General features: G+C 32.1%; 1 protein-coding gene across 2 annotated transcripts in view; it reads left to right on the forward strand.

Annotated features, from left to right (window-relative positions):
* Window positions 1-15,289, forward strand: part of LOC145292146 (integrin alpha-9-like) — an 89,977-nt gene that overhangs the window by 73,397 nt on the left and 1,291 nt on the right. For both annotated transcript variants that reach the window (XR_013869557.1, XM_080138275.1), the window contains exons 16-20: window positions 3,615-3,804; window positions 6,575-6,772; window positions 9,447-9,563; window positions 11,124-11,219; window positions 12,957-13,079. Coding sequence is in view for 1 of the 2 variants with exons in the window: in XM_080138275.1 (XP_079994401.1) it covers window positions 3,615-3,804; window positions 6,575-6,772; window positions 9,447-9,563; window positions 11,124-11,219; window positions 12,957-13,079 (724 nt within the window). In the remaining variant the exon portion in view is untranslated. The remainder of the gene's footprint in view (window positions 1-3,614; window positions 3,805-6,574; window positions 6,773-9,446; window positions 9,564-11,123; window positions 11,220-12,956; window positions 13,080-15,289) is intronic.

The raw sequence follows: 15,289 nt of genomic DNA on the forward strand, positions 1-15,289 counted from the left end.
TCAAAATTGGATTGAAATAAAGAAAAAACACGATGATTTATACTGAAACTCATCTAATATTAATAATAAAAAAATAATAATAAAATAATAAAACACAAGTTGTTTGTTTAAGTATTATAAGCAATTGAATATTTCGTTGTATTATAGATTTTAAAGATTAGAATGCGTTCTTTAATTACTTATAAATTACATTTTTAAAAAGTGAAGGAACACGATTTGATTTGTAGTAAACTTGAAGTTTATTTAATATAATTAAATGAAAATTATGCATGTAAGATTATGAATATTTGAAGCAGAACACAAGCAAAACATTTGAAATATTAAAATTAAACTATTTTTTTTAATCAAATGAACAATATTTTTTTAAATCAAAATGAATTTTTTTTAATCAAAAGGAATATTTTTAAATCAAAGTGAACAATTTTTTTTTTTTTAAATCAAAATGAATATTTTTTAATCAAAATGAACCACAATATTTTTTAATGCAAATGAACCACAATATTTTTTCAAAATCAAAAACAATATTTTTAATAAATTCATGAAATATTGCACAGTAAAAAAATAATTAACCTAAAGAAAAAATCATGTTTCTTATTTAAGATTATTTCACCACATAACAAAAATAACATGCAAAATCATTTTTTTATATCCATATTTTCAGTTTGTTAAAATACGTGGGTTTGTATTACTGTAAACATAGATTCGAAAAAGTTGTCAAAAACAAATAAATGTTATCAAAGGCAAGATAAGTTACTTTTCTACCAAACTGGATATATATTTTCGTGTTTTTATTCAATGTAACATGTTTATTCAGTTCGAAAACCATACAGTGTTTACCGATGTATTGGAAAATTGGGTTTGTATTACTGTACACATAGATTCGAAAAAGTTGTCAAAAAACAAATATATAACAAATAAATGTTATCAAAGGCAAGATAAATTACTTTTCTACCAAACTGGATATATTTTTTGTGTTTTTATTCAATGTAACATATTTATTCAGCTCAAAAAGCATACAGTGTTTACCGATGTATTGGAAAATTTAAAATGGCGGCCGACTCTCTCTTTAACACGGTAAGTTCGGGAAAAGGTGTTATAAATAATAAACTAGACAAAATACTATTAAAAAACCACCGAATATATATCAAGTTATGTCACGGTAACTTATATTAAGCAAATTTCTGAGAGTATTTTGTCTAGTTTATTATTTATTACACCTTTTTCCGAACTTACCGTGTTAAAGAGAGAGTCGGCCGCCATTTTAAATTTTCCAATACATCGATAAACACTGTATGTTTTTCGAGCTGAATAAATATGTTACATTGAATAAAAACACAAAAAATATATCCAGTTAGGTAGATAAGTAACTTACCTTGCCTTTGATAACATTTATTTGTTATATATTTGTTTTCTGACAACTTTTTCGAATCTATGTGTACAGTAATACAAACCCGGAAATTTCAAGATGGCGTCTGACTCCCTCTTTAACACGGTAAGTTTGGGAAAAGGTGTTATAAATAAAAAACTGGTTAAAATACTGTAAAAAACTCGCTCAATATATGTTACCGTGACATAGCTTGACATATATTTTTTCTAGTTTTTTTTATTTATAACACCTTGTTTTTCGAGCTGAATAAACATGTTGCATTGAATAAAAACACGAAAAATATATCTAGTTTGGTAGAAAAGTAATTTATCTTGCCTTTGGTAACATTTATTTGTCATATATTTGTTTTTTGACAACTTTTTCGAATCTATGTGTACAGTAATACAAACCCGAAATGAACACGCGCTTTTTTTTTACTTTTAAGTTTCATATATACATACATATATATATATATATATATATATATATATATATATATATATATATATATATATATATATATATATATATATATATATATATATATATATAAGTATTTTTAAATTTTATCTTTCTAGCTTTAAAAAAAAGTTTAAAAATGTTATCAGCCGGCATAATTTATTTTTAAATATTGAAAATTTCAGGAAAATTAATTTTTGCTAAATTTTTAAAACATGTGTCAACAGCTTAAAAAAATCGTCTCTTCAAAAGAGTCGATGTTGTCTCGCATTTTCATTAGTTTTGTATGCTGTAAAAAAATTTTTTTTAATATTAGCAATTTATTTGAAGCTTCTTCTTTTGAATGGTAAAAAACTTAGGATGATAACATTGAATTAAATTATAGTTACATCGTGTTAAATACAGGGGGGAGCACGTTAAAACTTACTTTGCTGAATGGAGATATCCACGAGTCACTACCGGTGTTTACCGGTGTCAAGAAGCAACTAATGGACTACCCGTGATGACGTCAGCAGATTAAATTATTTTTGCCCACCGGCCATCTTGTCTTTTAAGACGGTCTTGGTTCTAGTCATCGTAAAGCCTCGTTACTTGTCACGCATTGTAACGTGTAAGTCCAACATTTTATATTTGGCAGAATTTCAACTTCTAAGTTTTACAAATTAGATGTATGGATCTGATTTTCTTTGATAACAATCAATCATGGAAATGCCAACCTGATACAACATCTTGTTGTTGTTGTTGTTGTTGTTGTTGTTGGCAGTCATTCAATAAAAAGATGGAAAACAAAAATGGCGGTTTAGACAAGCTGATGTTTATCAATGACTGGATTTATACAACGAGTAAACTAACAGTTGCCAGTGCGTCTTCTTTGCAGAGAGAAGGTTAGGATTATATTATATATTTTCTGAGCAGTTTCATTTCCCTCGAGTTTGTCTTAGTATTTACCATCTATATTTTTAATTGTATGATGTAGTCTAATTCTATTTGAACCTACCCGTGCTTTGCCAATGCCATCTGGTTATGTTAATTGGTTTCCGCACTTGAAGATTTTTCGTTATATTTTACCAGTGCGTAGTTTGTATGTTTACACTCTTCATTTGGATTTCAATTTTTCCTTAGTTTTCAAAACTGTTTCTTTATTTCTTACTAGGAATTATTTGATCAATCATTACCAGTGCTAGATCGCTGGTAAGAACAGGCGGTGTTTTTACTCAGACTCACCCAAAACAAGGCACATTAACACGGAGGCATAAGGGCTATTGTAAATAAGGGACCATGCCTACAGGGAGTGTCTAGGTGGGGAGTTGGACAGCAATATGTCTGATCACATTACATTTAAACTTCTGTATATTAGTATAGTCGAGAAACTAGGAAACAGGGAAGGGATTCCAAAGTCTAGCAATTCGAGTGAGGAAACTTTTAGGGTAAAATTGTTGCCAGCATCGGGACCCTCTACACTAAAGGCGCCGAATTTTGCTATTTTTAGGATTAGTCAGGGGTATTTTCGTGCTATGGGTTTTTTGGAGCACATTTTATTAGAGTACTTGTAAAACAAGCACACGGATGCAACATTGCGGCGATGGGACAGGAGTTGGAGCTTATTAGACAGTGTGGAACCTATTAGACTGGAGACTCATTTTTGGATCCTGTTCAATAGAGAGAAACTAGTCGTTTACCATTTTGTATTTCCATGTTCCAAAAAATAAATCAAAATAACTTTTATTATTGTTGTGTATTTGTTTACGTTTTCATATTTTGATATTGACTTCATTCTTTTTTGGATCAGAAATTCCGAGATGTTCCCCGTGAAATATACGAAAGGTGAATCCATCTTGATAAACGGAAGTGAAGTGATGGCCATCTACTTCGATATTCATAACCTTGGACCAAGTCATATGCCGGAAACTTTAGCCATTTTCCAGATACCAATGTTCCTCCCAAACGGAAATGTCTTATTTACCAACAACGATATTGAGGTCCGTATATTATTTTGATTCTCTGACAAAATTAATATTTTTCTTGAACCGTAATAATTGACTTTTGTCTATATACTTTAATTCGAGCTATAAGTTATTCTTTGTTTGTCAGCTTAAAATTTTCAGAATGATTTTCAGCTTCAAAGTCTCGGGTGGAGGAGGGAGGTTGAACCGAATTTCTTATAAGGAGGATGTATATATCTATTATATATTATTGATATTAAAAGCCCACTTTTTCTATTTCAAAATTATTGAAACGTACTTAATATACTCAGTCATGGATATGCGAATGACTTCATAAAGATGAAATAATTTGCATATTCATTTGAAAAACAAACTATTATAAATTAATTATTAATTTTTATGGTTTCTCATTGGATGATTGGTTTCATTTAACTATTACGCTAGCGATGCATATTTTCTACGTTGTGTATAATTGCGTAGCATTTATAACGAAAAAGTTGTAGCACACGCATTTATAGATATATGTGTCGATTTTTTTAAACGATTATTAAATTAGGTATTAGCGTCTCCTTTCTATGACTGTTTTGGAGCTAAAACCTCCAATCATAGGTACTATGATCGAGTGCGGATACTGTTACGCCACGGCTGCAGTTACATCAGTTACATGCTATTTTTATCGCTTTTAAAGTTATGCCGATTTTAAGTTGTTGATTTTTTTTTACGATAATTAAAATAGATATTAGCGTTTCGATATATATATATATATATATATATATATATATATATATATATATATATACATTGATTTGTGTACAATAAATTTGGGAAATTAGTTTGGTAACCCCCATATATATATATATATATATATATATATATATATATATATATATATATATATATATATATGTGTGTGTGTGTGTGTGTGTGTATATATATATAACTACTTAATTTACTCACATAAAATTAATATACGAAAGTATAGATTTATGGGTAAACTTTAAGTATTTACTTCAGAAGTGCTCAGTACGTAGGTAGAGCTAGTTAGTAAGTTATAAAATGTATATGGCGATTAAGCTACACTGAATGTTCCGCGTTTCATCCACTCTAGGATTCCTCAGGCTTATGCGCGAATTCTGTGGTTGTTTGTCGTTTTTATATGCGCATCTTCTATTGAAATTTTAGTTAGCCAATCAGCTTTCTAGTATCCACCGCGCCCTTCCTATCAGCCAATGAGAATGCATTTATCGGACAAAGGCCTATTTGACCTCTGGTTGATCTGTTCCTTTGTGTGTGCTCTATTTAGCCTGGATATTTAGTTTCTTGTTTTTATAAGAATGGAGTCGCGCCATTTCCTACACCTCTACGTAAAAGATTATGAAAAGGTAGCCTTCTGGTTGCCTTCGACTAAAATCGGCCACTTCACTTTTTTAGCTCGCCGTTGTTCAGCGAATATAATTTCTGTACAAAAGCCACAAAATCATGCCTCCGGATTGTCTGGTCAGTACAAAGTTTATTCGTTGGCATAAAAGCAAAAGAATGACAGTTGTGCATGCGTAGAAGCAACATCATTATTTGTACTTCATGGGTTTGCAGTTCCACGCATGATACGTCCTAGTTTGTCACGTGCAGGGGAAGAGAAGACCAGAGGACTTCTTCTGAATATTCATTAGAACTCTGTTAATTTGGCGGCTCTGATATCACCATGTTACTACCCCCACCACAACGATGATAAATGGTTGATCTTTAAAGGAATAAACAGCAAGCAAAAAAGTGAAGAATTTCCCTTAATATAATAAACTAGTAGGGACACCCGATGTTGTTTGGAATGAAATGAGGATAAACAAATGTTCTACACTTCTAATACGTTTATTGTCATCAAAATCGGTGAAATCACCTGTTTTCAATCAAATCAATTGATTATCTACTCTAGTCGGGAACCCACCGCGGTGCAGGGAGTTAGTCCGCAATACATTGTAGTGTCCATCGGACTGTAGAGAACCCACTTTTGATTTTATGAAATTATTTTTATGATAGCTTGAATTGAAGTGTAGAATGCAAAAGTCAAGTATCATGGTTCAATTGTACTCGAAACGGAAACATTCATTTCGAACGCGCCCATGTCTTATTAAAGAACCTACTGTTGATTTTATACGTCGAGCCATTCTGCTTGTGTCATGATAAAACTTCTCAAATGAACTCGGACTGTTCTTTCTTTAACCGGGTCTTTTTAATTATCGATTTTCGATAATCATTGGAGTCATTCCGATACAAAACCTATTTAAGAATATTCCAAAACACATAACCTACATTTGAATGAAGTAAAAACAAAGATCAATCCATAGGGAACGAACGAACACACACACACACACACACACACACACACACACACACACACACACACACACAGAAACACGAGAAACACTCGTCTAGCTGAAAACACTATCAATATTTTCCCCCATCTTTATCCGTGCCTTAACCTAAAAGTAGATTCCATGAACAAAGCTTTTTTCTTAGAACTGCACACATGTGGAAGTCTTTTCCATTTGCCTGCTTTCCAGCTGAGTATAATATAGCCGTCTTCACGTCTAATGTAAACAAGTTATTGATGAGCCGTTCCCCTTAAGTAATCCAATTTACCAAATTTCCAGTATTAACAATTACTACGTCACTGTCCCATTAACCACTGTACACTTATTAACCCTTATCCACGAGTGGCCTCTGGGCCTTGATAAGTGGTCACTCCTTTGTAAAAAAAAAAAGAAAAAAAAAAGAAAGATTGATTTGACATCTTTTATTTGTTAACCAGGTTGTTGAGCAAAAGAGTAAGCTGAGCCAATGTGAATTTATGAATTGGGAAAATATGGAAGATGGCGAAAGTTCGACAGGTGACAAGGTAGTGACGCACCCAGGGAAAATAACTGTCTCTACTGTCGATGTTGGAGAAGGGACATCTTTCATCAGCGAGACCCGGAAACATGCCAGGGTTACAATCCAAGCTGTAGCGGTAAAGAAAACATTTCTCGTCAATTGTTGTTGTTTAGCATTGTTTTTTTTTGTTTTTTGTTTTTTTTTAGGACCAAATATATTCTCGGCAGTCCAATTACAGTAGAACCCCGGGGTACGGTGGCCCTAGGATACGGATGTTTTTAGTTATGATATGGAATACGATGTTTTTCGGCTCCTGGTTACGGAATTTGCCCCACCTTACGGTGTTATTTATAATGTTATATATATGTATATTTTATACTGTACTGTATTTTGCTACTAATTTTTTATACCGTATCACGAGGTTCTACTGTATTTGCCCATTTAAAAGAAATGGATTTTTATATGACACCGTATCTGATATCATTCATACCACAATATTTTCGATTTTTTTTTTTTGTTTAATTATTTTTTAGTAGGAACAATCTCAGTGCTACTAGATAAGATCTTCTGAAAATATCAGTTCCCTGCTATAAAAGAAAGCACCAAATATTGCTGTTATTGTTTTGTTGCATTTTCCTTCGCAAAACTCAGTCATGTTTTTAAAGCCAAGAACAAAACAGTTTCATCTACAAAATAATCAAACCAAACACAACATCAACAAATATTTAATGCTATAAAAAAAAACTTGGTGCATAAAACCTTGTTCTACAATTACTGGATTTTAGTATTTAATGACCTGAATAAAGTTGATATGCCATAAAGCAAAACAACCAAACCAAACACCATGAATAAATATTTGAAGATGTAAAGAAACTGCACCATATAATATTCCCCCCCCCCCAAAAAAAAATTACTGGATTTGGCATTAAATAGAATTGAGTTGATATATCGTAGAACAAAACAATCGATCTATTACGATCAATGTATTCTATTTGCACTTGTAGACATTTATCGATAGCTTTTTAGACAGAATTTATAGAAAATAATTACATGCTTTTAAACTGTCATAACAAATGTTTCGCGCTTTTTGCGATCTGCAGATGACACGAGCCTCAAATTTAGTGATTATCAAACAGGCTAGAATGTGAAAAATAAAATCAGTATCTGTACTTAAATTTCTTTGGAAACTAATGGATTCATGACCTTATGATGTTTGTGTGATGATTATCAAATAATCCAGGACTAATTCTGTTTCATTTTATTACTAGCGGGGCTACCCGGCGTTGCTCGGGACCGTATAAACAATGAGAAAATTTAATTTGATTTTGAATATATTTGTTATTCTTAGGAGAGAGGAATTTTTAATGTGTATGTATCATTTGCTATTTCGAACAAAAGAATATTTTACCTACCTAGGACGGGTATTACACGTATGAAATAATTGTATCTTACCTAGGTCAAGTAATTTACAGCATGTATATGAAATAATTTTACCTTTGCAAGGACGGGTAATATACAACACATACTTAAAATAATTTTACTTACACTAAGACGGGTAATTTAAATACATATATGAAACAATTTCACATACTTTTTTTTTTACTTCAAAACGGACATTACTCTCTCCAACCCAACCCCGAAAAGAAAACGCAAGAGCACGTTTAAAATTAACACAATCATGCTTCTTTCTACCCACCAGCACAACTATCACATCATTCCCGGATAATAATATAAAAAAATATATATATATAGATTACTCCCTAAAGAAACTGGCCTAGTAAAATTTCATAGAAAGCAAACAATATATATGTATTAATCTAATTTTAAGATCGTAAACTGTTTAAGCCATATCTGGAATCGACTTCACGAATGAAGTTATTTTGAGATAGAAAATTGTTTAAGCCATTTTCGATACAAAGTTTATATTCTGTCACCCTCAGGGTGACGCTGATTATTCTGCTAGTTATATATTTGCCCCTATTTCATTCAATCTCCAGCAACGCTAGGAATATTGCTAATATATATTTCCATCAATCTCCTTCAATTCCGGGCGACGCCGTGGATATTGCTAGTAAATTTTGGTGATTTACATAAATCATTTGGTAATCCCAGGTAGTAAGCCATCTGAGAATGACCAAGATCATTGTTGTTTGACTTTGGTAATATACATTAAGCATTTGGTAGTCCCAAGTAGTCACTCATCTGATAATGACCAAGATCAATATTGCTTAACGTTGGTGATCTATATAAAGTATTTGATATTCTCCAGTAGTCAACCATATGATAATGACCAAGTCAATATTGCTTAACTTTGGTGATCTACATAAAGCATTTTGTATTCCCAAGTAGTTACCAATCCGATAATGACCAAGGTCGTGGTTGCTTTACTTTGGTTATCTACATAAAGCATTTGGTATTTCCAAGTAGTCACCTATCTGATAATGACCAGACTCCATGTTGCTTAACTTTAGTGATCTACATAAATCATTTGGTAATTCCCAGTAGACACCCATCTGAGAATGACCAACCTCATTGTTGCGTAACTTTGGTAATATATATAAAGCATTTGGTATTAGTGACCAAGACAATCTTGTTTAACTTTGGTGATCTACATATTTTTTTGTTGTTGTATTTTCAAGTAGTTACCCATATGATAATGACCAAACTTATTGCTGATGTACATAAAGCATTTGGTATTCCCACGTTGGAATAATTGGCCAAAACATCGTGAAACAAAAACTATGAAGATGATAACAATCCGCAAATAAATAAATAAATAAATAAATATGATTCTGTTTTTTTTTTTGCAGAAATGTCCTGACACTACATGCAGTATTTTGCGGTGCACAGTACCAGAAATCATTGCTCGAAACAAAATCCGTTTTATTCTAAAACTGAACTTCACAAACGCACGGGAAGCCCTCGAGGTATTTTAAGAACTTTGCATTCTTTTTCTTTTCTGAGTTCATCTTTATTTCCATTGTTTATTTTATAATATATCGCAATCTCGGATTAGACCAAATAGTGTACTGACACGAGCATTCTCGTGACAGTGTGCTTGGCTTTACTACTTCCGATTTGGCTCGTGAAAAATTAGAAGCGGGCGTTTTCTTTGACACCATTACTAGAAGATTGTCATGGTGTTATAACGGAAAGCATGGTGGTCTCGTTACAATTAAATAATAATAAATAAATGCTTTAAAATAAGATAAAACGCAACAAAACTTACCTAAGTATGGAAGATGGTAACTTATCTTACTTTTGTAGCATTTATTTGCTGTAAATTTATTTTTATTTTATTTTTTGTTTGTTTTAGTTCATTGGATATCTATGTTATTTATTCGGTGATATTTTAAAACAATGAGTCAAATCTATTTGTCAAACTCTCATGCAAATCTGAAATATTTGTCTTTTCAAATTGGGAGTAGTGCACTCTTTATGCACTCTTTATGCACTCTTTATGCACTCTCAACAAACCATTAAAATAAAAGAAATTGAAATAAAAATTGATTTACGGGCAGAACCCTAAAGAGCTTTGCCATGCACTTGAGAACAAAATTCCACCATTTATCACGCTCTTAGGCCAATTTGTCAATTGTCATAAATGACATGCCAGGCTTAACACTTATCTGGTTAGCCCATCGCTTTGGTGGTCGATTTTTTAAATTTTATTTTTCTTGTTATCAATGTTGGTAAATTTTCACTTTAACTACATCTCAACCGACTCTATGACAAAGAATGAAGTAAACACTGATGTTATTATTTTTCATGTATTTTTGCAAAACTCATGTACTGCAAAGCGCAAATCAAAAACAACAATGTTTCTCTACAAAACAACTAAAGCAAGCACCATGAATAAATATTTAAAGATATTAATAACTTGATGCATAGAAACTTTTATTAGAGTGACTGGGTTGATATGCCATAAAACAAAACAATGAAACGAAACCAAACCAAACATCAGGAATAAATATTTGAATATATAGAGAATATGGCACATCAAAGACTTTTACCAAAATAATCAAATTTGGAAATAAATTTATCTGAAAAAGAATTAATATGCCGTAAAACAAAACAACCAAACAATTAGATATTAATATTTCAATTCTTCTGCTAATGTCAGATGAGGATTCTGGAACTAGTCAGCCAATACACATGAAGTTTTTCCTCTTTTTCACAAATTATTAAACTTTAAATAAAATAATCAATGAAAATAAGAGATGCCGTACTAAATATATAGTCGAAGGGAGTAAACAGGCTCATTAATATCCTTTTTTGGTATTAGTATTATATATATGACACAATACAGTGTTAGTATTTAATACTACAGTATAAAGTAGAGAATTAAAAAAACAAAAACAAATAGAAACTAGAGCCAATATATATATATATATATATATATATATATATATATATATATATATATATATATATATATATATATATATATAAAACTGAAACAATCATTTGTTTCCTTTTTTTTCCAGACGGTGGATTACTTGGAGGTTTCACCGGATATCAAATTGTACCAAAACGAAGGAAATAAATATTTGTTACCCTGGAGAGAACAGCCAAGAGTAACGGTAAGAAGAAATACGTGTTTACACGATTTCATTTTCTTCGAATTTCATCTGTAGTCTTTATAAATAATTCTCGACTTTAGACTCTCATGTCAATTTTTCTCCACAAACAAACACAGATCAACGGACGTCTTCTGAAAACAAAAGCCATTTTTATGGACACGTTCGTTGATTCGAATGAAAACGATAAAGTTCTCTTTTTTATTGGTTTATATCTGTGTTTAATTTTGTTTTCCTTTTTCTTTGTTTATTATCGTGTATTGTATTTTAATCTACCCAGACATCTATAAAAGTGAGAATGTCTAAGTGTGTAACAACACTTCTCAACCTATATACTCAACTTGAAATTTGGTATATAGGATAATCAGACATGTGAAAACGTTTTAATCGGTTTTCATCCGAGAAAAGAGGTGCTAAGGGGTAAAAATGGAAAAATTGGCACATGGAGGGTGATCGTATTTTTATCTGTTTGTCAACTGTTTCACGATTGCGCATGTGCGCATGTGCGCATGAAGCATGACAGTTTCCTTATGTTAAGTATAAGTGTTTGAAACACTTTTTAAAGCTGGCCTAATGGTCATCGCACTTGCATCACTGTCATTAGGGTTGAGTTTCAATCTCAGCTCGATTCTGATTCTATTTTTTAATTTACAAGAAGTGAATCGTTTAAAAAATAAAGATAATACTTGCATCCATATGTCTCAGTTTCTTTCCGTTTTTTTACTTCATTTTTTAAAAAGGGATTTAACGTTATATTTAATGCCAACGATATTTCTGTTTATAACTAATAAGAATTCTGCATCAATTAAAATATAGTATGCATATTTACGACCGGGCAACGTCGGGTTGCCTGCTAGTCTACCTATATATCTATAAAAAGTGAGAATGTATGTCTGAGTACACTTCTCAACTTATATATTCAACGAATTTTTGATATACAAGCTTGAAATTTGGTATATAGGATATCCAGACACGTGGAAAACGTTTTAATCGGGTTTCATCCAGAAAAAAAGGTTTCTAAGGAGTCAAAATTGAAAAATTAGTTTTATCGGTCTGCCAATTGTTTCATGACTGCATATGCGTAAATAGTTCACATTATATCAAGAATAAGTAGGGTTGAAAACATATTTTAAAGATCATGTCAAGCTGGCCTAATGTTTGCTGCACTTAACTTACTGTCTTTAGGTTTGGGTTTCGATCTCAGCTCGATTATTTTTACTTACAATAAGTGAATTGTTTAGAAAAAAACCCTAATACTCGTATGTCTTAGTTTTTTTCCGGTTTATTTACTTCATTACATTTCTCGACGGATGCTTCGTTTACATTTAATACCGGGCAACGCCGGGTACATCTTCTAGTATATCTATAACAGTAAGAATGTGTGTGAGGACACTTCTCAACCTATATACTAAACGAACTTTTGATCTACAGACTTGAAATTTGGTATTTTTTCTGGATGAATATATATATATATATATATATATATATATATATATATATATATATAAGTTGAGAAGTGTACTCAGACATACATTATCACTTTTTATAGATATATAGGTAGACTATCAGGCAACCCGGCGTTGCCCAGTCGTAAATACTATACTATATATATATATATATATATATATATATATATATATATATATATATATATATATATATATATATATATATATATATCTCACATGCAACATCTGGAAAATTCTTGCCATAATGCTTTCTTATTTCCAAATTTTTCAGATTTACCGACGTTTCGTTGCTGAAATGAACCCAGGAAGGCCAATCAATTACATATGGGTGTCTGCCGCCAGCTCAGCCGGGGCCATATGCTTCGTCATGATCGTCTGGTTTCTCATATGGAAGGTAATTTGATTATTTTCTTTGTCTTTTTCTTTAAAATCTACTAACAATAAGAAAGGGAAGACCTTCTTTCAGCATTGAAGAACCCAATCTCCAACCACATCTCCCATGAACCTTACAATGCTTGAATCCAGTGACAAGAAGGCCAGGATGATTAGAAATAACACCAGAATATTTGTAAATATACTGGAGTTGTCTTTCGTCTATAATAGTTGCACAACCAAAGCTTGAAAGTCTAGTTTATTGTTTAATCCATAACTGGAGATAGGAAATTAGGATTCATACTTTTTGCAAGAATATTAACAAAAGTAATGGAGTAAATAGGACAGAAATCGAACCCGATGTACCGATCCTATAACCATTATACCAACAATAATGATACTATTTCATCAAGATGTGATTATGCGAACTGAAGACTTAGAAATATCTAAGAATCCTTTAATCAGATACCATAAAATACATAAGCATGAAAGAAAAGATGAAAAATATATACGAGAAGAACAAGAAAACTCATGGAAACAAAAATATATAGCAAAAACCTATATATATATATAATAGGAAGACATACTTAAACAATAAAGGTAGTAAGGTTTTCTGGACACTTGATAAACTCTATATAAAAGGAATTTGGACATCTGTATCAAGAAAACTAGGAAACTAATGATCATGACAATGCATTAAACTCGAATGAGTCTATGTAAAATAGGAAAGAAGACGGAAAGGACTTTTCAATATTGAGGATCGTGTGAACGATGCAATTAAAGCACTAGAAAAATACACTAGAAGAAATACAGAGAAGCTAATTACCATTCTTCAAAAGCAACACCAAAGTAAAGAATCTAGAAAAACAGTGCAGTGAAGAATGAAAATAAAAAAAAAAAAATAAATAAAAAACCAAAAACAAAAAACAGCTAGATGGACGATTTATAAGACTGACCAAAGAATTAACGCACATGGAGATGACTACATAAAGGACACATAAACAGAGAAAGAATATCGTTACTGACAGCTGCACAAAATATTGCGATCAGAATGAAGTATATAAAATCCACGATAGACAAGACCAAGGGAAATAAAATATGTAACCTCATATAACAGGTTAATGCAGCTGACGAAATAGAAAAACAGACATGGCTAGGATGAGATGCAGTCCACCGGGAACTATGCAAACATTTGAGTTTGGAACATGCGGACGTAAACCGGAGTTAGCAATGGAAAATAAAAATCATAAAATCGTTCGGCACATGGAAATAAAAACGGACAGATACATTCAAGCAAGGAGACCGGGCGTTGTAATAATTAGAAGGGAAAGAAGGAAAAAACTGCCAAATTGTTGACCAAGGCAGAAATGTATTACATAGTATTTTTCTTAATGGAAAAGTTTGGAGGTCGAAGGTCAGAGGGGTCACTGAGCGGAGATTAAGTAAACCATACGATTTCTGGACAGAGGGAATGGGGCTCTTTCTTTCCCTTAATCGACGAAATTTAAATGGGGAAAGACGTGTTTGCGTGACGTCTCCATAAACTGGGGACGACAAACAGAAGGTGGTCGCTTTTAGTAAGATCTATCTAGTTCACCTCGCTTTCTCTCACTTTCTCTCTCTCCCCCTCACCCCCGCTCTCTTTCTCTCACACACACATACACATGTACTCACGCGCACACGCAAATGTGAGGTTTCTGATCTGTCCTTTTGAATAAACCTTTTTATAGATTAACCAATATGTATTGGTGTGGATTTGTGCTGGCAAACATAATAACAGCCTGAGCTCACTACGATGATGGTGGCGACGATGGCGATAAGGATGAAAAACTTAGCCAACGCATGCAGCTTGCCAGAAGGTTGATGTTAATATTGGAACACTGAAAAAATTACTGTCATATCTATATGAGCACCAAGAACAGTTTGTAAAATAACAAACTGAAAAACGACTACATTGGAATTATAATGCAAAATAAATCAAAGGGAAATCTTTGATTGCGGAAACAAACAAACATAATCAGGAGATATTGACTTATCACACTTGAAATAGTTGAAATAGAGATAGAGCAATCTTATAAAAAGGAAACTGCAAAGGTAGGCTGGAGAATCCTCTAACCCGATAGATTTCATAGCAAAGTCGAGGTGTCATCAACATTGTTTGACACAACAAAAAAATTGTTGCGAAGGGTTTTAAAGGATGACTAGACAAAGGAGAAAGGAAGACAAAGGAGA

Source organism: Euprymna scolopes, chromosome 13, assembly GCF_053919585.1.
Source record: "Euprymna scolopes isolate OS-2025 chromosome 13, ASM5391958v1, whole genome shotgun sequence".
NCBI lineage: Eukaryota > Metazoa > Mollusca > Cephalopoda > Sepiida > Sepiolidae > Euprymna > Euprymna scolopes.